This window comes from Paramisgurnus dabryanus, chromosome 12, assembly GCF_030506205.2.
Source record: "Paramisgurnus dabryanus chromosome 12, PD_genome_1.1, whole genome shotgun sequence".
Taxonomy (NCBI): domain Eukaryota; kingdom Metazoa; phylum Chordata; class Actinopteri; order Cypriniformes; family Cobitidae; genus Paramisgurnus; species Paramisgurnus dabryanus.
In genome coordinates, this window is record NC_133348.1 from 30,031,928 (window position 1) to 30,051,280 (window position 19,353).

The 19,353-nt window shown below is 39.2% G+C and overlaps 1 protein-coding gene across 1 annotated transcript in view; it reads right to left on the reverse strand.

Moving 5' to 3' along the window:
• map3k5 (mitogen-activated protein kinase kinase kinase 5) overlaps window positions 1-2,504 on the reverse strand; it is a 53,012-nt gene extending 50,508 nt beyond the window's left edge. The window contains exon 1 of the mRNA XM_065268963.1: window positions 1,601-2,504. Coding sequence (XP_065125035.1) covers window positions 1,601-1,991 — 391 coding nt within the window. The 5' untranslated portion in view covers window positions 1,992-2,504. The remainder of the gene's footprint in view (window positions 1-1,600) is intronic.
• Between the last annotated feature and the right edge of the window lie 16,849 nt (window positions 2,505-19,353).

Below are 19,353 nucleotides of genomic sequence, written 5' to 3' on the forward strand. Positions count from 1 at the left end.
AAAACAAGATTTACCAAAACACTGTGACTAACATTCATTCACATGTTTCATGTAGTTGTTCTCAACAGCAAGGTCATCTGATGGGGTTAACATGGGGAGGTTTCGGCCAGTTTCTGCTGTAAGGTCACCGTGTCTCATATTTACTGATAATGTTCACGTTTCCATGGCTTATGAACGTAACCATTTGTTTTGTATTGAACATTGCTGTTGCAAATAATGCTGGATAATTAACATATTAAAATTAACATAGTAAAGTTATTAGGCTAATACACTGGTGGCTTTTTGTGTAAATGGTGAGATTAACTTCAGAAAAAGTGCTATCACTGTATGCCACAGCATTTCAGCAGAAAGCCTGCTCACAAAAAAATCCTAACCATGTTGACCAATCAGAAGCCTAAGAAAAGTTTATCAGCAGCAATATTTTGGCTACGTCGGTCCTTGCACAGGCTCGCCTCACGCACAACAAAGGAGATAGCGGCGAGCAATGCACTCTCCATTCAACATAATCTCCAGTTTCACCAATACACAACAACACTGAAACAGAGTTTCTGAAAATCTTCACCCTAGGGGTTTTCGAAAAAGTTCAGTTTCAGTGACCCGATACTGAGTGTTTGTGTGGCCAAACCGCATACAAAAGCTGCGGTTTTGAAAATACATCTGTTTGTATTGGGAGGGCCTTAAAATGGATTAAACTTAATCCTAGACTAAAATGCATGTTTAAGGCTTTCTTAATCAAAAACAACGTGCACTGACATATCTTAAAATATATCAGTGCCATTGTGATGCACAATAGTAGTTTTCTCTAAGGCACAATTATAAAAAGTAATTAAATTTAACTAAAGCTAGACCTGGCTTAATCTAAGCCCGGTCTATGTACAGTTCAGTGGTAGAGCATTGCGTAAGCAGCGCAAAATGGCATGGGTTCGAACCCAAGGAACACATTCTGATTAAAATAAAGTAGGCCTGTAAGTCACTTTGAATAAAAGTGTCTGCCAAATGTAAATTAACAAATATTGTTTCTTCCATTGAGTTTTAAAAAAGCCTCTATCCTTACCATTTTCCTGTTTGCATTTAAAAAAAACATTTTCTTTTCCATTTTAACTTTTACTTTATTCCCACTGCCATCTTTCAATAACATGCCTCCCAATGTAGTTAACATAGGGTGTTTTTACATTTTGAGTGCTTTTTCTGGTTTTGCTGCAGTTCAGCCTGGAGTTTAAATGAAGTTTCAGTGCCAAAGTAAAAGTTTGAATGCCAGTCATTTTTTCATGGAAATGAAGTTTAAGTCGTTGCACTCCACCCTGGCTGTGTGTGCAGCATGTGGGCGAGGGTTTCAATCATATCTCACTTCATTCCAAGAAAACATAAAGATTGAACACTATGTACAGTAAAACACTAGAAAGAAACCAAAACACTTCTGACAACTAGTTCAAGACCATATCTAACATTCCAATGAATCATCCAATGAATTAAACTAACATAAACCGCAGAATCTCGTGCCTCATTCAGTGACCAAACTAGATTCACAGCAATGTTGATTCAGCAACAGCATTCACCTTTATTTACAGGACAAGCCCAAAGATCCGGTAGGAATTCTCACCTGCATTGTAAAAGTGATCAAGAACTGATGTTTCCCCAAAGTCCAGCATCCCGAAGTGGATTATCTCCAATTTACAGCCCACAATGTCACAAGCATCCTTCAGACATTGTAATGCCATGTCCTCCGGGCTATGAGATTGGCTCATTTCAGAGTTTCTCACGTATACCACTGTCACGGCTCTATTCTTACATTTACCCGTGGTCAGCAAGGTGTCAGATGGGCAACAGGTAACAACCAGGTTGGCACTTTTACAGATGGCGGTGTCATGCCAGTGGCTCCCGGCACCGCAATTCAAAGCGGCGCTGCATTCTCTGCTTTTCCCTTCCATTGAGTCCAGGGGTTGGCCGAAAGATGGCACAGAAAAGGATATGCCTTCCTGATCCGAATTCATTTTTCACCGGTTTGAGGTAAATGACACCCAACCCCTTTGGTGCAGAAGCTCAGTCTGCATACTTCATCGCTGACACCTCTGGTATCTATACTAGTGACACTAAACAAACAAATAAAACTCCCGTGACGTCAGTAGCGACGATTACTGTTGCATGTTCATATAAAAACGTTAAAATCTCGTGGTCTGGACGATGAAATCGGTTAAAAAATAAAGAACTGCAAAGATCTGTTGTGAAGTGGCACACTCGTCACGACTGGATCTTCATCAACGTCCAGAAACCGACGCGTTTTCCAACAAACTCGCATGCGTTTATCGTTGTGCGTGTAGTTTTTGAAGTGAACGCGAAACTCCGGGAGCATCGCGCGACGCCGTTTCACCTCAGCACATCGAGTGCCTTTCCTTAGTGCTGTCGTTCCTGTTTATGTCATAGCTGTTGCGAAATCTACCTAGGCTTTAAAGCGCGTCCGTTCGCCGGACCCTGCCCTAATTCTATTTTTATCTGAAACACACGCACAACTCGCTCAAGGGGTGGAGTAACGCCGCTTCGCAGGAAGCAGTAGGCTTGTTGGACTTCATGCGGCGCTGCAAGAACCGACATCCGGATGACGTCAAAGTACCGCGAGAAATCTTACGAAGTGTAATTTCGTCTCGCTCTCGCGGCACTTTGACGTCATTCGCCTGACAGTTCTAGCGGCGTCATATGGCGAAGGTTTAGCTCATGAATATTAATGACGCAACGTGCCGTTAAGCCAGTTCAACCAGAGCCGTATAATATCACATCTACGACATTTATTTAATGTATAAAATGATTATACTGTGACCTTGTACCTTTGTATTCAATACTGTTTTTCAAAAAAAAAAAAAATACGACAGTCGCATAGACGTATGGAATGCGGAAGTAACCCACGGAGTGACCAATAATAGCAAAGAGTATAGAAGTACAAGAGGGGAAACTCAATAGAACGTTCCATTGCAACACCAGCGCCCAGCAGCAGCCCCACGAATCCGCCATTTTGGAATGAAAGCGAATCGGGAGTCAACTAAGGCAGGGAGGAATCTTGTCCCCAGTCTTATTTAATTTATATATTGATGAATTGTCAAGGAGACTTAATGGTTGTAACACGGGTTGATCGGTATGATCGGTGGCATGCTGGTAAATCATCTCATATATGCAGATGAACTTGTTATTTTTAGTCCGAGTAGTGCTGGGCTGCAGGAGCTTCTTAATATATGCTCTGATTATGGGGTGGAATTTGATATAAAATATAATTCCAGCAAAAGTGCTGTCTTAATATGCAGAACGAAACAGGATAAATGGCTTAATTTTCCTGTGTTCATGTTAGCCAATAATTGTCTTGAGGTCTGCAAAAAGATTAAATACCTTGGTCATTGTATTGCAGATGATATGAATGATGATGATGACATGTACAGACAGTGTTATAAATTATATGCACAGGCAAACATCATAGCACTAAGTTTGGTTACTGTTCCACTCAAGTTAAAGTGGCTCTGTTCAAAGCTTACTGTACATCACTCTATACTGCCCATCTGTGGTCTTCTTATAAAAAATCCAGCATGCATAAGGTACAAGTTGCCTACAATGATGCAATGAGAATTTTACTCAAGGTTCCCAGAGGAGGGAGTGCTAGTCAGATGTTTGTATCTGTAGGAGTGATTACATTAAAGGCACTTTTAAGAAATTTGATGTTTAAGTTTATGCAACGTTTGGATAAGTCTTCAAACAGTATCATGGTGGCACTCTCAAATCCCTTAGTGAGTTGCTCCAGGTACACATCCAGGTTGAGAATGCATTGGTTGAAATGTTTGTATGTATTTTAATTTTTGTATTTACTCTTTTTAACTGTTTGTATGTTTTCTCTGTTTTTATCTGTCCTGTCTTGTGTGGTTTTTTGGACATGAGTCTGGCAAACTAGAAGTAATGGCAAAATCAGTAACTTTGTACATTAAAAGATCAAATTCAAACTGAATGATGTTAACACAGAATAACATACAATCAGACCAGTGATCATTAATCCCTTTTTACAGCTTATTTTCAGATATTTAGACAAGTCTTCCACTTTTATATAGGCTAATTTTACATAGATACATACCGACATAAACTCATCCACACATAATATTTTGCCTCCATATACATACACATATACACACATATACATCTGAATTGCTCGAAATGGATTAAGTAAAAAAAAACAACACACAGCCACTGTCCAAAAGTCGCAATTATTGTTAACAGACAGAACAATGCATCATGTTCTATAAGATTATAATGTTTGTAGCGGGATCCAGGGGATTAATATGTACAAAATATATTTCATACCTAGTGGAGTTGGTAACTTATAATAGCAGTAAATGTGTAAAGTAGCATAAAATAGAATTACATAATAAAGCAAGAAAAAACTACCTCAAATGTGTATCTATTTAATGATTGGATTCCACAACTGATAACAACAACAAATCAACACATACATACAAGACAATACTGCGTTTCATGTAGGTGTAGCAAGTGAACAAAATTTTAATTTAAGAATCTTACTATTGCGCTTCTGAGTTGGCTGTGAGATTCGCTGAGAATGAATTGGCTGTGAGAATTTTCATTCCAAAATGGACTGTTGCCAAAAACGAATGAGAGTTTCCCCTCTTGTACGTCTATGATAATAGTTCCAAACTGTTGGAGCCACATTAGTTTATATTCAAGTAGTGGTAATTTGTTATAATTTTCTAATTAATGTGTGTACTATTATGATTTGCTCAAATTAGTAATATATATTTTGACATTATTCTTTTTGTTGTTTATTTATTAATAGTCTTTTATTTATATGTTTAGTCTTTATTTTTTGGTTAGTTTAATAATTACAATACTTGATTTATACACCTGAGGGCAGTAGTGGGCACAGGTAAAGGTGAATATAGGTAGGAAGTAGGAGGTGTCCTATAGCACCTGGGTGACGGGCATATGGTTTTTTACCAGCGTGAGAGATGCTGTATTGTCTGCTCAGTGGGAACAAATAAACCAGCCACAAGTCTGAATCCAGTTTGAATTTGTTTTATTTCTTACCTGCGTACATCACCTGTCCAGGGTGCTAGAAGTTGTCGTTTGAAGGTTTGATTTAAGTTTAATTTTTCTTTGTTTGTTGACAAACGGCCACTACATCAAGTAAAAAACCTGCCTATTGATTGAAGAAAGAAGAAAAACTTTCCTTGGAATTTGCTTCGGATATTATTGGGATACCCGATGGAAAATCAGCATGGATTGTTTTAATCATCATTCATGGATTATCTGCTGGCATGAAACAGAGGCGGCCTGATCCGAGCTATGAAGTTCAAGTTGGTATGTACTGCTAAATGCCGTATAGGAAAACGGTTTCATAAAAGGTAAAAGCCTGCAGTGTGTGCTTGTGTGGATGAAGAGGATTGTTTGTATTAAACAAAGTTGTTTCAATAAACGTTGCCTTTGCCTTGTTGCCCGATTGTGAAAATTCACTGATATCAACAATATAAGTTTGAAACAAAATGACGGATGTGGAGAAGCCGAAATCACAGAGGTCAATTAAATTGTCTTCTAAAGGAATGTGTTTTTATATACAAACATGTCAAGAAAAACGCACTGCAAAAACTAAACAGGCTAAAAAGCTTATGGATAAAATCCGTGCTCAAATTGAATTAAATGAAAATGCAAACACAGTGAACACTCAGCTTGCTTTATTCATTAAGTGTTATGAAGAAGCACAAAATATTCATGAAACATTTATGGAGTTACCTCTACCAGAAGATGAAATACTCATCGCTAACACTAAAAACTTTGAGGAGAAGATGAAATCATGTCATGGATTTGTTGATGATGTTAAGGAGTGGTTGTTTAAAGCTGGTTATCCATACTCACAATCAACAGAACCTATCGACGCAGGATGCGTTAATGATGAAATACAACCCGAAGACAGTATTTCTAACGTCTTAAGTGTAAGAGCAAGTTCTGTAAAATCACGCGCCACTGGTATATCAAAACGTCCGCAGCATCCGCGGCGCGCATTAATGCGGAGGCTGAGAGAGCAGCTCTTCTTAAACGCGCCGAAGCTTTAAAAAGGAAGCATCATATAGAAGCGCAGGAGGAAAGGCTTCGTAGAGAAAAGGAGCAATTGGAGCTTGAAACAGATTTGGCAGCTACAACCGCAAGGCTTCATGTCTTAGAAGTGAACTCATCACAGCGTGGATCAAGACGATCTGATGGAATGAACTCTTATTTGGAGAGGAGTAAAGCTCAAAGATCCATCGGTTTAGATCCTCTTGCTAAAGCCTTTGTCCCACCTGAAAATGATGTTCTTGCTGTACCTCATCCAGCATCAGATTTTATGTCAAACCAAGGATTTACTGAGCGAATGTATGGAAGGCCATTGGGGTCAGAAGCTCTATATCAAGAAGTACAGCCTGCAAATGAATGTCAAGTGGCACATGTATTAAATGCTCAAACTCAAAGTGGTAACAACCAAAATGACATGATGGGCATTATGCAAAAACAAAATGAAATCACTTCACTGTTGGTTCAGCAAAATATTTCCTCTGTTCTTCCTCCAAGAAATCTGCAAATTTTTGATGGAGACCCTCTTCAATATAAATCCTTCATTAGAGCCTTTGAAAATATAGTGGAGAAGAAAACGAATAATCCCAGTGACTGTTTGCAGTTCCTTGAACAGTACACTAGAGGGCAGCCAAAGGATCTTGTGCATAGTTGTCAACATATACCTCCAGATCAAGGATATCAAAGAGCCAAGAATCTTCTTGCACAGCATTTTGGAGATGAATATAAAATTGCATCCGCCTACATGGAAAAAATACTTAACTGGACACCTGTTAAAGGTGAAGATGTAAAAGGATTACAATCATTCTCTCTGTTTCTCCGAGGATGTTCAAATCTATCAGAACAAGTAATGTATATGAGGGAACTGGACTTACCATCTAATATGCGGAGTATCATTTTAAAGCTTCCTAACAAGCTAAGAGAGAAATGGAGGAGTATTGCATGTGATCTGCAAGAACGAAGTGGACAGAGAGCTACATTCATTGATCTTGTAAATTTTATTGAGAGACAAGTGAAAATTGCTTTAGATCCAGTTTTTGGAAACATTCAGGATCCTCAACATCCTAACGTTAAAGCCTCCAGTAGCAGCCAGCTACGACAAAGAAGGAAGGGGAGCAGCTACGTTACAAATGTCACTCCTGTGAGAGAAGAAACTATGGCACGGTCTGCAGAACATAGCACTTCCTCCACTCATTGTTGTCTTTTCTGCCTGCAGAGAAATCATACAGTAGGTCAGTGCTCACAGTTTAAAGCCAAGTCACACCGGGACAAGATCAACTTCATTAAGGACAAGGGTATTTGTTTCGGTTGCCTGAAAGTAGGCCACACAAGCAAGGACTGTAGGAGTCGATTGGATTGCTACGTGTGTCATCAGAAACACCCCGGGGTCCTTCATATAGAAAGACAGCATAAAGGCATATCTGTAGAACAAGGCAAACATCCTGTGAGCCTTCCAAGTGATTCGACTGTAACCTTTCAGACGTGTGGCCATATTGGGGCCGGTGTGGAAGATCATTCTACCTTCTCTATCGTTGCAGTAAAGGTCAGAAGCAAACTGACTAATAAGATCATGCATACATATGCTTTCTTGGATCCTGGCAGTTCTGGCACATTCTGTACAGAAACCATGGCAAAAAGGTTAAATTTGCGAGGTAAGAAGACAAGTATTTTGTTGAGAACAATGGGCCAACGAAAGGTTGTGAATGCTCATGTTTTGTCAGGTCTTGAAGTGTCTGGCATGGGTGCTGAAGATTTCATAAAGCTTCCTGATGTTTTGACTCAAAGAACTATACCTGTGTCTGCACTTAATATTCCACGACAAGCAGATATTGATCCATGGCCGTATTTGAAGGATGTAATACTCCATGACATTCATGCAAATGTTGATCTGCTTATTGGAACTGACGCCCCCAAGGTTCTGGAGCCGTGGGAAGTGATAAATAGTCAAGATGAGGGCCCATATACTGTCAGAACCAGGGTTGGTTGGGTCATTAATGGTCCTCTTCATGGTGAAAGCCGTAAAGGTAAGAGTGGCTATTGGGCTGTAACAGCAAATCGCATCTCTGTTGAACATCTGCAAGAAATGCTTGTTAAGCAGTATCACCATGACTTTAATGAGAAATCATCAGAAGAGCAGATTGAAATGTCCAGAGAAGATATTAAGTTCATGGATATTGTCAGTAGTACAGCAAAACTAATTGGAGGTCATTACTGTATTGACTTGCCATTCAGAAAGGAAAATGTAACCTTGCCAGATAATCGTTACATAGCAGAGCAGCGCTTATGGAGCCTGAAAAGAAAGTTTGACAGAAACAGTGTTTTTAAGGAGGAATATACCACGTTCCTAAATGAAATGATAACACAGGGACATGCTGAGCCAGTTCCTCTTGACCAGCTGACACAGAGCAATGGAAAAGTTTGGTATATCCCTCATCACGGGGTGTATCATCCTCAGAAGGGTAAGCTAAGAGTTGTTTTTGATTGTGCAGCCTCATATAAAGGAACATCACTCAATAATCAGCTTTTGCAAGGCCCCGATCTTACCAACAGCCTCATTGGAGTTTTAGTCCGATTTAGGCAGGAGCCTATTGCAATAGTGGCTGATATTCAATCCATGTTTCACCAGGTTCATGTCTCTAATAAGCACATTGACTTTCTCCGCTTCCTCTGGTGGCCAGGTGGTGACACTGCACAGGCTTCGCAGGAATACCGCATGAAGGTACATCTATTTGGAGCTGCATCATCCCCAAGCTGTGCCAATTATGCCTTGAGAAGAACTGCAGATGACAACGCAGAACACTTTCCACCAGAGGTTGTGAGTACAGTGAAAAACAATTTTTATGTTGATGATTGCCTTCGTTCAATGGCCTCAGAAGAGGAAGCTAGGAAAATGGTCCAGGATTTTCAATTCAATTCAATTCAATTTTATTTATATAGCGCTTTTCACAATTTGTGATTGTTTCAAAGCAGCTTTACAATAATAGAAGCAGTGGAAAGCATAGAAAAACGACAGATAGCACAACATAATACACGATAGCAGCTAAATTTGCTGCGGCTATGAATCAACATTATAAGCGTGCGTATTGCTAATGTAACGTAAAGAAGAGGGTGCTAAGTAAAGCCCAAGAAGGCTGCCTCCCCGGGTTGAAAAACCCCCTATGAGAAAAAAAACCCCAGACTCAGCAGGGGAAGTAAAAAAAAGTCTTAGGAGGAAAAAACCCTTGGGAGATATATTTATATATACATTGAAACGATTAAGGAGATTAGGCGGAGGTAAAGCGGGTTCTGCTGGTGGTTGTTGGTCATGCATCAGCTGGGCATCACGTTGACGGTCTGCCGGTGAGTCAGAGGTGTGCCAACTTTCACATTTACCGGAACTGGGTCTGTTTGTCTCAAGTGTCCTCGGAGACGAGGACGAGACATGAAAAAAGAAAAACAAAACCCAATTAGCGTAGGGGCCATTCATATGTATACACATGTACATATACACAAACATACATATATATATATATATATATACATACATATACATACATATACATACACACATATACATATATACATATATATACTCATATACACATACATACATACATACACACACACACACATACATATACGTATTGAAGATACGTCATCCCAGTGACAGACTCTGCACAGTTCGGTTTAGGGAGAACGAGAAAAATGCACGGGACGGCGAATGTTTTTAGGAAATGGATGCAGTGACGCCCTTTTAAGGACTGAAGTCCCGCCCCCGACTAGTGGGCTTAACACCACAAATCTACACCCACCGAGCTTTATTAAAATCCGGACGAGCAAGGGAGTAAAGGGGAGACGGGGACGTGACTGCGCCAGTCATCTCCCTGATGCCTGTCTAGGCTTCACAGTTTAACTGCACTTTGTCAGAAAGGAGGATTCACTCTGTCAAAATGGGTCAGTAATAGCCGTGCAGTTTTGAGCTCTGTCAGCGAAGGCCACAGAGCAAAAGACATGATGGAGCTGGATTTGGATTCAGATCAACTTCCTGTGGAACGTACATTAGGACTACAGTGGTACGTTGAGACTGACCAATTTGGATTCAAGGCCTCAGCACAAGAGCAACCACCAACAAGAAGAGGAATTCTTTCAGTGGTCAGCTCCCTCTATGACCCATTGGGCTTCCTTGCTCCATTCAGCATGATGGCTAAGTTGTTACTGCAGGAACTCTGTAAAAGAAACCTTGGATGGGACGAAGATATTCCCCATGTTCTTGCTAAACAATGGGCTGTCTGGTTGGAAGATCTCCAAAAGGTGGCAAAGTTCAAGATCGATCGTTGCATTAAGCCTAATGACTTTGGAAACCCTGTCACTGTACAGCTTCACCACTTCTCCGATGCCAGTGAGGTTGGGTATGGAGTCGTCTCTTACTTAAGACTTGAAAGTGATGATAAAGTGCATGTTGCGTTTATGATGGGAAAGGCCAGAGTTGCTCCGCTGAAGCAGACAACAATCCCTCGTCTGGAGCTAACAGCTGCAGTCCTCGCTGTCAAAGTAGACCGCATGCTACAGAAAGAGTTACAACTTAGGCTGGACAAGTCAGTTTTCTGGACTGACAGCACAACAGTCCTTAAATATATATCAAATGAAAGTCGACGATTCTATACCTTTGTGGCCAACAGAATTGCAGTCATCAGAGAGGCAACTGATGTTGATCAATGGAGATATGTGGGGACAAAGGAAAACCCAGCAGACGAAGCATCAAGAGGGTTGAGGGCAGAAGATCTCCTGAATGGAAGGAGATGGATGATGGGACCTGATTTCCTTTACAAGTCCAAGGATGGGTGGCCTAAATTAGATGTAGATCTACAGGTGATTCCTGGTGCTGACCCTGAGATCAAAAGGGATTTGACAGTAAATGCTGTTGTTAAAGACACAGATAATGCTATGAACCACCTAGTTCATTACTTTTCATCTTGGAAGAGATTGCAGGTAGCTGTAGCTTGGCTTCTTAAGATCAAGGATACTCTTGTGTTATTGGGACATAAGAGAAAGGAGCTTAATGCCACTGCTAGCCTCAGTATGGACATTACAGACTGTCATCAACAGGTGGAAAGCCAAATGCAGAGCTTTAAGGCTACGTTCAAAGGACAGAGTCTGACACTTCAAGATATGACCAGGGCAGAGCTGTCAATCATCCGGTATGCACAACATCAACGGTTTAAGGAGGAAATTACCTCCCTACAGAGTGGCATGAAATCTATATCCAAGGACAGTCCACTGTACAGATTGGACCCAGTGATGGATGGTGAGATTCTCAGAGTGGGTGGTCGGTTAAGCAAAGCCTCACTACCAATGGAATCCAAGCGTCCTGTTATTCTGTCAAAGGATCTGCATGTATCAACTCTAATTCTGCGCCACATTCATCAGCAGATAGGTCATGCTGGAAGAAATTATATGTTGTCCAGTTTAATGAGGAAGTATTGGATTATAAATGCAAACTCTGCTGCCAGAAAGGTCATATCAGATTGTGTTGTTTGCAGACGCAACAGAGGAAGACTCCTTGAACAAAAAATGGCGGACTTACCTGCTGAAAGAGTGTTACCTACTGAAGCCCCTTTCACTCATGTTGGCATTGATTATTTTGGGCCCATTGAAGTTAAAAGAGGCAGAAGTCTTCTCAAAAGATATGGAGTGCTCTTCACCTGCATGACTAGTCGTGCTGTACACTTGGAAGTAGCATACACATTGGATACAGACTCCTGTATCAATTCAGTGAGAAGGTTCATCTGCAGACGAGGTCCAGTTTCAACTCTCAGGTCTGACAATGGAACTAACTTTGTTGGAGCCAGCCGTGAGCTCAAGGAAAATCTGACTGCTCTGAATTATGGTAAAATTCAAAAAGCCTTTCTTCAGGATGGCATAGAATGGAGATTTAACACACCATCAGCTTCCCATCAGGGTGGTGTCTGGGAGCGCTTGATTCGCTCAGTGAAGAGTGTTCTTACCTCAGTCCTTAAACAGCAGACCTTGGACGATGAAGCACTCCAAACCCTTTTTTGCGAAGTTGAAGCAATATTGAATGATAGGCCTATTACAAGGGCCTCAGATGATTCAAATGACCTGGAAGCTTTGACGCCGAATCACATTCTGTTGTTGAAAGGTAAAGCAATTATGCCACCAGGATTATTTGAGAGAAATGATCTGTATGTCAGAAAAAGATGGAAGCAGATACAGTACATGGCGGAACTCTTCTGGAAGAGATGGATTTCTGAGTATCTGCCCTTGATGCAACGGAGACAAAAATGGACAACACTAAGAAGAAATCTTACATCTGGAGATGTTGTTCTTGTGGCAGATGCTACAGCTTCAAGAGGATCTTGGATGATGGGGAAAGTTTTGGATGTCAAATCAGATGTGAATGGAGTTGTGCGCTCTGTCCGCCTCCAAACGAAGACCAGCATCTTGGAGAGGCCCGTGACGAAGCTGTGCCTGCTGCTGGAGGCGGCAGCATAATCACATGAAGTGACACTCTCTCTCTCTCTCTCTCTCTCTCTCTCTCTCTCTCTTTCTCTTTGTCTACCTCTATTATTCTCTTTCTTTTTCTTTTCTTTGCAGGTGCGGCAAGACATCTGTACCTGATGTAGTTAGAATAGATAGTGTGTAGCTCCGTTTAAAGATTTCAGTAATTGTGATAATATCCAATTAGGGGCCGGAGTGTTGGAGCCACATTAGTTTATATTCAAGTAGTGGTAATTTGTTATAATTTTCTAATTAATTTGTGTACTATTATGATTTGCTCAAATTAGTAATATATATTTTGACATTATTCTTTTTGTTGTTTATTTATTAATAGTCTTTTATTTATATGTTTAGTCTTTATTTTTTGGTTAGTTTAATAATTACAATACTTGATTTATACACCTGAGGGCAGTAGTGGGCACAGGTAAAGGTGAATATAGGTAGGAAGTAGGAGGTGTCCTATAGCACCTGGGTGACGGGCATATGGTTTTTTACCAGCGTGAGAGATGCTGTATTGTCTGCTCAGTGGGAACAAATAAACCAGCCACAAGTCTGAATCCAGTTTGAATTTGTTTTATTTCTTACCTGCGTACATCACCTGTCCAGGGTGCTAGAAGTTGTCGTTTGAAGGTTTGATTTAAGTTTAATTTTTCTTTGTTTGTTGACAAACGGCCACTACACAAACAAAGCACTGATGAGTCAATAAAATTACTATTAATAATTCATTTTTTACATTTAAACTAATTTGCCGACATTTTGAGAATATAGCCAAAAGTGGTATTTTATAAATTCAGCTGTTATTAATGATTATTGTTAATGATAACTAGTTAAATTCTTATATTTAAATTACAGTTGACGGCTTGACAGCTCTCAAAGGGGTGTCACCACCTAATGAATTATGTGCTTTACCTGTGTCATTCTGTGGGTCACAAGCAGAGACTGCAGGCAGGGGTAACTTCTGTTCCCAAAAAAATAAATAAATGTTATTTAGCACAGGACTGGCATTGTGTGTATATACCCATTTACTGTAACGTTGCCACTTAAGTAACATATGTTAAGATTTATGGCCCAATAATGACAATGTATTTGCACACACATTTATTATAAATTGAGATTCATCTCATATCATCTAGTAAGTGAAAGAGAGTGATGAGTTTATTTATGAATTGACCAAATTGATATAGAAATTTACTGTATTGTAACATTAATTATCTGATGGAATTGTGTTTCATACATATGATATTTGGAGATATATTAATAATGGACATAACTAAAAGTTTAGTATTTAGTCCAATCACAAATATCAATTTGACCTGTTAGCCTGCGCGAGGACGTGGATGTACTGAAGAGCTATTTATTTACATAATTTAAATTACTGTTAGTTTAAATGTACTTACATTAAACAACTATACATCATTAAAAAGTGTTTTGATATAAGATTTAGTTTTTGACCTTTATTTTAATCTGAGAATCCTAGTAACAGTAATTTCTTCATTTTTGTCAGGCGTTATGAAAATGAAAAACGGTACATACCTTTAATTTGAAATATAACCCTCAGCCGCACTCATTGATAAAAATACTCCTCCGTGATCGTCATGAAAGCACTCGATAAAACAACATCCATCGAGGCTTTTAATTCAAAGTATGCATATTTGGAGAAATATTACTTCAATTTTATATGTTTATTTCAAATTTCTGCAGGGGGGGTAATATTTCACCCATTTTTATTCCAAACATGGTGATATGAGCAAGCTGGAGTCTGCAGTCATTCACACTCAGTTTGTTTCATTCATACGTGAAGCCGGAGGACGCTAAAGTCTGAAACTCTCAATATGAAAACTTTCATAGAATAAGACGTCAGAGCTCAGCTCAGCTATCAGACGTGAACTTGAACAGTGACGTGCAACGATCGATCGCTGTTTTTATAATAACATGCAAATAAAGATGTGTTGATGTTTTAAAACCATGGAGACAATAAACACGATTAAGATTATATATGGTTTGTCTGTATTTTTAACGCTATGTCTGTTATTTTCATAACAGTACTGTATATTATAATGCTATGCTAATCGAGCAAAGCTAACAGCATAAATAACATAAAATTGTTTATTTTCGGTCTTATTTTATGATTCAAAGCCACATCAGATCACGCATGATTGTTTAAGCACTCGACTTTTGATGTTATAATGTGAGTTTTATTATAAATGCTTTTATTTGTAGTGTTTTGATGGTATGCTAAGCTAACGTACTAGCTGTTCTGTAAACATCTGCTGTCTGGAGATATGAGATATGTGTTTCTAGGAATAATTTTGACTGGTAAAGCTTCTTTAAGGTAAGTTTCTTTTTGTAAGAAAGGACTTTAATAAAAAGAAAGTGAATTGAGACAAAAGGAGGAAATAAAACACTAAATAGAAATTATGAGCAATTAATAATAATAATAATAAAATAAACATTTAGCCATATCCCGGATTAAAAGTTGTTAATGACTTATCCGGATGCTTATTTAATGAGTCTGTTTAAAACCCAGAGCAATAGGACAATAAACTGAAAGGATGTTGTGAGATATAAATAAACAAACATTAGCTTAGCATTTTTGCTGTTTTCTCTAAATAAATTTACATGACATGGGTCTAAAAAACATTTCATAAAATACAGAGTTTTAGAGGTATCATCTTCAGATTTAAAACAGAACATGGTCAGACCTGTGGCTTTATCTGCAGAGCATTTCTAGATTGCTCGAAGGCCAATTTCATTTAGATTTTCATAACAATATTTCATACATGTTTGGTGGAGTTAATAAAAAAGTATAATTTAAGCTCTCTATAACAACTTTTTTCATTTTAACAGTAACTAATGTTCACCTCTTAATAAACTTCCAAGTGTCTGCTTTCAAATGAGACCAAACTTATGCTTTTAGTGCAAAGACTTCATAAACTGTATCTATTTTAGTTTGGCTATGGCAGTTTTTGTGGGGGGGTTCGGAAAATGGAAAGAGGGCTAACAGGTTAAAAAGTATTTTATTTTTAAAAAGAAAATGTACATTTTCTAAGACAGAAATAGACAGCAATAAATATTTTCAACTGTAAATGTAATTTTAAAGAAATACTTTAACATTATAATATTATGCAAAAAATGTGCTTTCATGCCCGCAGCACACTCATCATATGTGCACGCATGCGCAGACATCCTCCGAAGCTTTGTGTCATTAACTAAAGTGAACTTACCCTGGAACATAACCTGCTCCGGAGCAGGTTATGCTCAGAGAGTCAGTTGCTATGGTTACTTACATAACCCGAAAATTACCTCCATTTTTGGAACCCAAAGCAGAGGTTATCTGCTTACTCCTAAACTTACCCGGGTAGGCCGGTGTAATTTATTTTTATAATACAATACAATCACTTCAGAATACCTGTATCACGTGCAGTGTCTTTGCGTGCCTGCTGAGCATTTCACTTAGCAGGAAACAAAGGATGTGTTTGTTTCAGTGCCACCACTGAGTTCAAGTTAGTCAGCTGCACAGTTTTGGATGTTGTTCACTTTACCCTCTCATACATTCATAACGTGGGACTCATTTTGAAAAAGTGACATTAATTTCACTACAGGAGAGCGACATTTAATAGTCCACCAATCACGACTGACAGCAGGGACACATGGGGAGGCCTAGGCAATTGCCTGCTCTGATAGCGCCAGTCCTAAAGTGCCTTTTATCTTCTTCCAGCTGCTGGAAAATGCAGCGATTTTCTTGCAAACACCAATGGCTTTGTTTATTCTAGGATCCTGAATGCTTCCTTCTGGAAAACAATTAAAACACACAAACATTAAAACATTTTCAGTCAATATAAACATTTAAAGCGGGTGCATGATTTTGAGAAACGCTGTGGAAAAGGGAGTCGGGCTGAGTACCAAAACACTTGTAGCCAATCAGCAGTAAGTAAGTAAGGGGCATGTCTAATAACCGACATCGTTGCCTGTGTTGTGTATGTGATGGGCGGGTCTATCAAAAGAAGGTCCAGATACTATTGGGGTAGGGGTGTGCTTGTTTAGGTGATTTCAAATGTCAACACTGGCTTTCAGAGATTGTGCACCCCGCCTTTAAGGAGGTGTGCACATCAAAGCTTTTAAATGCAGCTGAAAGCGCCAGGCGGACGCCGACTGCCAGCGTTTTTCAGCTGAGCACTTTGGTTGCTGTGATACTTCTGCTTTGTTTATCAGTTGTTGAACGATGCGCCGGTTGGTTGTTGTGATATTTATCCTGCCCCTTTTTTACTGTGATTGGACGGCTGTGTGAGAACTGACATTGACGAGCTGAGCTTTTCACACAAAGTTCAATATTTCTCAACTCACGGCGCTCAGCTGAGCGCCAACTTTCAGTGTTGAAAAAAACCGCCCGCTGCTGCCATGGATAACAATTGAAAACATACACCGGCTGCCGGCATAAACGCTTTGGTGTGCACGCTACCTTAAAGTGTGCAAGTATGACATTATAATACAGGTAAAAGGATTTGGGTCTAGACTAAGACGCATGTTTTAGCCAAAAATGAATTGCACTGAAAGATCTTAAAATATGCCAGTGCCATTAATTTGTTACATCTGTAACGTCATTTTCTAAGGCATGTTTATAAAAGATGCTTAAACATCTTAATGTAATTAAAGGTGCAGTGTGTAAATTTTAGCGGCATCTAGTGGTGAGGTCACGAAATGCAACCAATGGCTTAGTCCACTGCTCACTAGGGCTGTCACTTTTTATTCGATATTCGAATATGCATTCGAACATGACGTGAAATATCCGTATTCGAACTATAAATAAACCATCCGGTTTTTTAAATGCCATGTGTAGCGCATTTTTCACAGTAACACCTCGTAATAGTAAGGAGGCTTTGAGTGAGACCGACGACGGCAACTGTGCGCAAGAGAGGGAATCAAATGGGACCAAAATGAACCTCATGTGCATGTCAAGATAGAATTATACTTTGTATATAAAATGACATATTGTTTATAGTGTTAAATATTATAGCAGAATGAAAAGATTGTGTTAATACGTTCGCATTATGAAATTAGCATGTATGAAGATAATTTCATAATTTTTACAACGCAATGTAAACTTTATATTAAACTACAACAGCATTTGTCTTGTAAACGGATTTGAAATGATCATGTGCTGACTGTTGCGCGTCACATTGACGACAAGTGAGATCTGCTTAACTCATCTATAAGTTTAATTTCATCTCAAGTATCAAAGGGTTTGTGCTCTCTATCATTTAAAACGGGCAAGCAAACAGCCGCGCAGGGTTACTGTACTTGTGAATGACGGCTCACAAACGCGCGGGATAGGCTTTGTATGTGTGCTTGTTGTCAATGACAGTTCTGGTCACAAACACGCTCAAGCGCGGGATATGTGTGCTTGGCAATGACGGGCATTAAATCCGCGGAATTCCGCAGAGTTTTCTGCCGAAATCTGCGGGCGCGAATTCCGTTTGCGTCTGCCTATATACTCCTTCTGCTATTTAAGTTGTCACGTTATTGTTTGTAACTGTTCTGAATCATTTTTTTTATATATATATATAAGTTTTTTATTCACAAGTTGATAACCTGCTGTTTCAAACATTGAGTAAAAAGGTAATCCAGACAACCCTGTTTATGACTGTCACTGTTAATAATTTTGCGATTGAATCTCCATTAAGGTGGGTTTTTGATGCGCGTGGGGGGGCGCCTAGATATTCGAATATATTCGGATACATTGCATGATATTCGAAATCCGTTCGAATTTGATTTTTCTCAAAAGTGACAGCCCTACTGCTCACCCCCCCCCCCCCCCCTTTTGAAACACATAGAGAAGCTACGGTAGCCGCCACCAGACAAACATGTCATCGTCGGAGACAACTTAGTAAAAGTTGAAAAATGGCGGCACAAAATGGTGACTTCCATGTATGGGGACCCTCTGTGTATGTAGATAAAAAGGTCTTGTTCTAAGGTAATAAACACATACCGGTTCATTATGAAAGGTCTTTATACACTCCTGATAATATAGTTTTGTATATCATTTTGCATTTCTGTCAAGAGATCCTTCTAAAAATTACACACTGCACCTCCTGGTTTTAGCTAAGCCTTGTCTGTGAAACCAGGCTATGAACATGTATAAAATGTATATTATAATTTAATGTGAATATATTATATTTAAATGTATAATTGATGTTACATTTATTTTATTACTTGTATTTAATTACATTATTTAGATATAACAGCTTTTCTTAATGCCATTGTTCTGTTTTGGATTTTTAAACATCTCAACAAATAAAAGGTCTAGTTTACTTACACTTTAGAAGCACTAAAATTGCTTACCAATGGCGATGAATCCTGTATCCAAATCAGGCGAGCCTCTTCCTGTTGTTAATTCACAGTGCACTGACAACATTAGACCCTGCTGTCAGTTATCTGTCATTGCTCCACTTTCCGCTCCGTACTTCCGGTCCTTCGGCTGTGCCCTGATCCCCCACCCCTCCTGGTTCACCAGGCTCCTCCTTCTGAGAATTAAATGGCTTTGTGGTTCCGCCTGGTTTCCACTTCTGCCAGGTCTATCTAAAAAACATAAAAATATATGTAAAAGTTTAAGCATCATTAGATTGGATAACCTCAATACTGACAATAAGATGTGATACTGTATCAAAATACTGAAATGAAATAAGCTGTACAATGTGGATTAAACCTTATGCTTCAAGTCTGAAGTCTGTGTGAGATTACCTGAGTTACTGAGGTTGCCCTAGTGGTCTGAGG